The sequence below is a fragment of the Haliotis rubra genome, unplaced genomic scaffold (genome assembly GCF_003918875.1).
Source record: "Haliotis rubra isolate DU_JTF1 unplaced genomic scaffold, ASM391887v1 Scf1735, whole genome shotgun sequence".
Lineage (NCBI taxonomy): Eukaryota > Metazoa > Mollusca > Gastropoda > Lepetellida > Haliotidae > Haliotis > Haliotis rubra.
In genome coordinates this window covers 111,538-118,896 of record NW_025765709.1, presented here as the reverse complement: position 1 = coordinate 118,896, position 7,359 = coordinate 111,538, and the positions used below count along the sequence as shown (strand labels likewise).

The 7,359-nt window shown below is 46.1% G+C and overlaps 1 protein-coding gene across 1 annotated transcript; it reads left to right on the top strand.

Moving 5' to 3' along the window:
- The first annotated feature begins 5,341 nt into the window (after positions 1 to 5,341).
- LOC124272843 (voltage-dependent P/Q-type calcium channel subunit alpha-1A-like) lies at positions 5,342 to 6,514 on the top strand. Its single transcript, XM_046708065.1, has 2 exons — positions 5,342 to 5,962; positions 6,047 to 6,514. The coding sequence occupies exons 1-2, from the start codon at positions 5,342 to 5,344 to the stop codon at positions 6,512 to 6,514; spliced, it is 1,089 nt and encodes a 362-aa protein (XP_046564021.1).
- The last annotated feature ends 845 nt before the right edge of the window (positions 6,515 to 7,359 follow it).

Here is a 7,359-nt window from a genome sequence, read left to right as displayed (position 1 = left end):
GACATGTTTTATATTTATAGGACATAGTTTGGGCATATTTTTCTGTCCTTTTCATTCCAATGGTCGACCCATAATGGCTTTGTATGGATGGATTGTATACCAAAGCGATTAAATGCCATTATTATTCTTGTGGCTATACTTGTCCCGAAAGATTCCATTGGCTCCATACCATATAATCCGCTTACACTATCGTGTCATCGAATGGCCCCTAACCATTTTGGCTGTAGTCGCCGAAGTCACGTCATGTATTTAATGTATTTAAATGTGTTGTTTTGGTTAGTTTTCAGCACGGGAAGATATGATCCTGGTAACGTCACTCCTGCTGCTAGTCTATGGCCGTCGCTGGATGAGGAATCCGACCGTGTATGCATTTTATCTACATCTTCTTTCAGCTCTGGACGGAATAGTTTGTTTTGTCCATGTTCCATAATCGTCATGCATAACGGAGACATTTTATTGTATTTTCTCTGTTATGGTGTGCTGAAAAATCAGTCTCCTGGCACTCTCTCCCATTTACACGTTAACTTCATACAATCCATCAGCACAGCCTCCGTTTGTCTTGGAGATACTGCATCATAAAGTGTGTAATCTGGGCTGCACTATGACCCTATCTGACATTGTTTCTGGCCTAGCTAGGGCTAATTTCTTCCCAACTTCTTTGCCTTATATCGTGTTGGGAGATTCTGGCCTAGCTAGGCTACTTCTTCCCCACCCCTTGCCTTTATATCGTGTGTTGGGTGAGGATTCTGGTCTAGCTAGGCTACTTCTTCCCTGTCTCTGCTCTTTTATATCAAAAAGGGTGAGATTCTGGCCTACCTTAGGCTGGCTCTTCCCACCCTTGCTCTTATATCAAAAAGGGTTGACCCGGCCCAGCTAGGCTACTCTTCCCACCCTTGCCTTTTATATCAAAAGGGTGAGATTCTGGGCCTAGCTAGGTTGGACTTCTCCCCACCCTTGCTCCTGCTATTGTAAGCAAGGGTGAGATTCTGGCCCACCTAGGCCTCTTCCTCCCCACCCCTTGCTCTTACATCGCAGCAGTGAGATTCTGAGTCTAGGCTACTCTTCCCCCACCCTTGCCTCACATTAAAAGGGTGAGACTTGGCCCAGCTGGTGGCTACTTCTTCCCACCCTGCTCTTATAATCGTGTTGGGCAGATTCTGGCCTACCTGGGTACTTCTCTTCCCACCCCGCTCTTATATCAAAGGGTTAGATTCTGGCCTAGCTAGGCCACTCTTCCCCACCCCTTGCCTTATAATCGTGATGGGTGAGATTCTGCCTAGCCAGGCTACTTCTTCCACCCTACCTTATAAACTGACAGCAGTTTTGACATAATTTTGGCACATGTATGAACGGCATATCTCCTAAATCCATCCTGCTCCTGCCACCATTCCTATGAAGACACACATTGTATTAGTTCTTCATCTGTCCAAATCATGTCACCATAAGATTTGTAAACATTAAATTCGCACATTTGATGGGTAAAATAAGATGTAATATACACAGGTTGCTTGCCTCTTATCATGTTGTTTATTATCTAATATTTGTTGTATTTACGTATAAAATGTATTCACATAACTTGTTTTACTAATCCATAATCAGTTTCCTTTTGGTGAATGAAATATGATCTTGTGATGTCCATGGGCCAAGTATACCTTTATCAAACCTTGCATTATGAATATAGAATAAGACAATATAGTGGAAATTGATAGATGATACAGCATTTGATGTAGATATTGTGTTGTGTTGTTGTTGATGTGTTGTTTACGCCTGCTTCCAACTGTTAAGCTGATGTCGCTGACGTGGATGCCATATTTAAAGCTACAAGGAGTGAGGGAATATTGGAATGGATATGGACATCCAAGTAAAAACTGCATATTTAGCTTTAAGTTTTGAATATAGCAATGATTTCGGAGATAAGTCAATTTGGGAGTAAGTGGAGATAAGTAAATTATTGAAATATAAAAATATATAAATGATAATATAAAACAATAGCAATGATATAACATCTCTTGCTTTTATGCTTTTATTTTAATCCCACCCTATATAAGGATATTGAAAAAAATGTGAACTGTATAAGGTGAAGATGACCTTGTAAATTGTTAATGAACTTGACATCAACATGAACATCTTAGCAATGTATCTCTACGTGAATAGCTACGTCTCTTGGTTTTTGTTTCCGATTTTGTTCAAGACGAACATAAACATGAAATTCGGCGTTAAAGAAATAGCCCAGCTAGGGCCAGAATCTCCCTTGACATAAGAACAAGGGTTTGAAACAAGCAGCCCCCAAAGTTGATTCAAGGGTGGGAAAATTTGGCCCTCTCCCCATGGAAAGTTTGGCCTGTTACACCAGTTTTCTAGACAGGGTGAAGGATTAGACCGTGACAATCATTTTCCTACATGGCCAAGCATTTACACTTGTCAATCTCTATCTCTATAATGCCTTTGATTTTTTTGTGGTTGTGCAACAAATTAAAACAATGCTGATGATGTATTGGATTAAGGACCTTGATTGGAATTGCTCATACCCATGCCAGCTCTTATAGCTTGATTCACTGCGCAATCACTACTTCCTACTTCACTACTCCTGTAGAAATTCAGGTAACTGATAACAGTATGCCGCTGTAAGTGACCACATTGATCAGTGTAACAGCTCTCAAATAGAGAGAGTTTCAACACGTGACTGCCACTGAAACATGGCTATATTGTGGTGATAATTAGTTTGTGCACATCCTAAGACCTACAGTTGGTAAACATAAAGATAGGTAACTTGGGCAGAGCACCACGTTTGTAAAATGAAGACCTTGTCCCAGTCAACACAACAATCTCATCATGTCATGTGTGGTGTCACGTTTTCTGGCCTCGAGAATGTATTTAATTGTACTCACTAAGGCCAGATCCACTTTATTTCTCTTGTTTTACGGATTTTGTACCTGTGAAAACCTAAAGGCAGGAGAGAAAAAAAAATAAACATAAAAAAAATAAATAAATACTAAAAAGTATTTACGTTTACAATTTATGAAGTGTATATGAAGGCAAAAACACAATCTGAAAAAAAAACTGCTTTTGTGTAGCCTACATTTTTGGACCATTTAAAACCACTCACCCCTCATTAATCTCTACCCCCAAAAATCTCGGATTTTACTTTTTGAGCTGGAAACTTTTTTCTTCTCTCTTATTCTTGAAAAAAAAATACCTAATCGGTGGATCAGTAAAACAAGAAATATAATTGGTTGGCTCCATCGAAGATTATGCTTTTGCACATCACATGAAGAGTTTCCAACTGTGAAATGCATCTCAGTGTATATATATCTCATACAAAATGAAGTAATAACATTCATATATACCCAAAGTGTCACTGCTCTGCAGTTATTGGGCCCTCTCCCTCATGAGGTACAATGTTCCAATAATCACACAGCTTAGCTGCCCATGTAGTGCATTGCTTTCACACAAAGATCATCCTGACATGAGTAGAAGTACAGCTGGAGGGCTGCAATGACAGACAACACAAAGAGACAGAGCCCACATGTGAGCATGGAACATACTGTATCACATACGGCATACAAGGATCAAAGCTAACCATACAAGACAAGATAACTGCACAAATATGGATCAATATTACAATTCTATTAGCAGAAAATAATTCCCTTTTCATTTCCCACTATTCCTATTAATCTGGACCATCCAATCACTCCAAGCTGCCTCCACCAAGTGAAAAACTAGAGTGAAATGTGTACAGTTTGGAGCATGTCCTATAAACTGTCAACATTTCCTTTATAACTTTGTAGTATATGTGTAGTGACACAAGTCTAAACTGAGGGCAGTGGATTTGTTTCCTATCCCTGTCTGCTATGCTGAACCTTTGTCTCTCACAGAATCTGTTTCCCAACTAACAACTTTGATTATACCTAGGATGGGCTATTGCTCTTTCTTCAGTCAGCTGAAAAATACGCTCTACAAGGCAAGCAGGATCCAAAGGGAAGTGCAACAAATCCTTGACTGCGTCCTTGTTCCATGGACAAAGCCCCACTCAAAAAACTGGTTGGATATCGGGACACTCTGTTCCGGTGTCTAGCTGGGTCCAGTTAGCCATAGAGGAGTGCTAGCTGTTGATCTCCACCAGGCAGGGCAGTGAGGGAGCCATGACACAGGGAGGTCAGGGCTGTACACGTACCCAGATAGGCAGCAGGAAGCAGTGGCACAGGGGAGGTCAGGGGTCAGATGCATCAGTGAGGCAGCAGGGTAGCACAGTGCACAGGAGGTCAGGGTCAGATACACCCATAAGGCAGGAGGAAGCCAGTGGCACAGGGAAGGTCAGGGATGTAGATGCATCAGGGGATAATCAGGGTCAGATGTGACCAGGTGGGAGGGCAGGAGGAAGCAGTGGTACAGGGTCAGTCGTAGACATACCCAGGCAGGCAGCAGGGAAGCCATGGCACAGGGGGTCCTGGGCCTGTAGATGTAAACCGGTATGCAGGGCACAGGGAGGTCAGGGACAGGTGTAATGGAGGAGGTCAGGGCTGTAGACGTAATCAGGCAGGCAGGAGGAAGCAGGGCACAGTGGAGTCCCAAGTCCAGGACATCAGGCAGGAGGAAGCAGCTGGGGTCAGGCTGTAGGACAACAGGTAGGTGAGACGCACAGGAGGCCAAACCTGTAGAACCCAGGCAGAAGGAAGACGTAGACAAGACACAGGAGGAAAAAGGACAACCCCAGGTGGAGGCCACAACCCAGAGCTGTAGACACTGTGGAATCACACACAGGAGGCCAGGACAACCCCAGTGAGTGGAAGGAAAAATAAGGAACAGGTTCTGTAGACACAGGTGGTGGAGGATGCACAGGGAGGCCCCAGTGAGGCCAAATGGAAGGTGGAGGAAGAAAAGTGGAGGCTGAAGGATGCACAGGTGGTGAGGAAAAGGAGTGGATGGACACAGGAGGTAGACACAGGTAGGCAGGGGTACAGGGAGGCTGGATGTAATGTGGTGGAGGAATCAGTGGTACAGGGAGGCCAGGATGTAGATGGGGAGGCTGGGCTGTAGATGTAATTGTGTAGTGGAGGAAGAAAGGGAGGGGCTGTAGATGGCCAGGTGGTGGAATCAGTGGCTAGGAGGGGATGTAGATGGGACAGGGAGGCATGTAGACACAGTGGTGGTGGAGGAAGGTGGATAGGGGAGGTTGAAGGTAGATGGACAGGTGGAGGAAGTAGGGGTACAGGAGGAGTGAAGGATGGCCAGGTAGGTGGAATTAGGCAGGAGGCTGGGGATGGATGGACAGGGAGGTTGAAGGGACAGGTGGTGGAGGAAGAATGGAGGAAGGGAATAGGTGGAGGGAGGCAGGGAAGGAATGGGGTGGTGGAGGAAGCAGGGCACAGGAGGACCCAGACGTAATCAGAGGAGGACCAGGAAGGACACAACCCAACCAGGACGTGACCAGGAAGAAGGCACAGGAGGCCAATCCACACACAGTGGAGGCCACAGACACCAGGTGGAGGAAGAAGGAGGCCAGACAACAACCCCAGGAGGAAGCACAATGACCAGGAAACAGGGACACCAGGAGGCCCACACACCAGGAAGAACAGGAGGATCCCACAGAGGCCACACACATGGAGGCCACAAGGCAGGAGGAAGGAGGACACCAAGGTGGAGACACCAGAGGAGACCACAGACGGACCCAGGAAATGGAGGAGGCCCACAGACACATGGCCAACCAGGACGCAACCCAGGAAAATATGGAGACACACACACCCAGGTGGACGAACAGGAAAATAGACACAGGCAGGAAGGCCTGGACCAGACACAAGGACCAGACAGGAGGAACATGGAGGTCACAGACGACCAGGAGGAGGTCAAGGACAACAAGGAGGAATGGACAGGAGACGCATGTGGAAGGACCCCAGGAACACCCAGGAAGGAAAATAGATGGACAGGAGGAAAGGAAGGACTGGATGGAAGGAGGAAGAAGGAGGTTCAATAGAATGGAAGGGAGGCCAAGGAGCCCAGGCGGAGGAAGAAGGACACAGGAGGCACAGGAAGTGGAGGCTGGACCCAGACACCAGAGGAGACCACAGACACTGTGGCCCCACAAAACCCAGACGCACACAACCCAGGCAGGACCACAAGTGGAGGCACACACAACCCCAGGATCAACCCAGACAGGAGGCCCACAGACACTGTGGAGGCCACACAGGAGGTCCCAACCCAGACGACCAGGCGGAGGACTGCCCAGACAAAACCCAGGTCTGTAGACACCAGGCAGGAGGCCACAGACGCACACAACCAACCAGACACCAGGCACAGGGCCACAAACCCCAGGAGGCCCACACAGAGGTCACACCAGGCACAAACCACCAGACACCAGGTGGCACAGGAGGCCAGGACCGGGAAGAAGGACCCCAGGACACAACGCACACAGACGTGGATGGACAAAATAGATGGACCGGAGGGCCAACAGGAGGAATGTAGACAGACCAGGAGGAAGGCACAACCACAGATGGAATGGACACAGACCAGGAAATAAATGGGACAGGAAAAAGGGGTCCACCAGGACAAACCCAGGTAGGAGGAAGGAATGGAAGGAAGGAAGGAAGGGAGGGACAAGGTGGAAGAATGGAGGTCAAGGATGGACATGGAAGGAAGGTGGACAGGGAGGTCAGGGATGAAGGTGGACAAGGAAGGAAAATAAGTGGATGGACAGGAAGGAAGGAAAACACTGGAGGTCAGGCCAGGATAAAACAGGTGGTGGTGGAAGGGGACAGCACAAGGAATGGACAGGGTAAAGATGTGGTATTGAAAGGAATGGATAAGGAATGGACCGGAATGGAAATGGACGATGGAATAAGTGGAAGACATGGATGGATGGTGGAATGGAGGGTGAGAGGCCTGGATGGTCTTAGTGGAATGGACACGAGTGGAGCCCTGTTTGGATCTCATTAGCCTGAGGAAGGAAGGAGGCCGGATAATGGAATGAAAGAAGGAATAGAAGAAGAGTGGAAGGATAATGGAAGATCCTGAGGGAATGGAACATATAGGAATGGAAGGAACATGGAATACAAGAAAGATTAGGTAAGATGATAATGAATGAATATGAAGTGTTACGGTTAATAATTTGCGTGACATAAGGTTTAAAAGTCCCTTTGAACCAGCAAAAAATAGAACACAGACAAGTCTAAAATATTCAATAATATGTTGAGCAAACAGTGAGGCAAGCTACAATGAGATGACAATACAGATTTCTAGTACAATGCAATTGACTCACAAATCTAAAATATTGGAGTCACAAATATTAAATATTTACTCACCAGAGTCTTGACATTACAGTGAGAACAGATATACTGATTGAAGGTTGTTTACAATGACAGCAAC

Coding starts and splice junctions, on each gene's coding strand:
- LOC124272843 (XM_046708065.1), top strand. CDS start 5,342: ATGGGGTGGTGGAGGAAGCAGGGCACAGGAGGACCCAGACGTAATCAG. Junction 5,963..6,046: donor ATGGAAGGAGGAAGAAGGAG/GTTCAATAGAAT, acceptor GGCTGGACCCAG/ACACCAGAGGAGACCACAGA.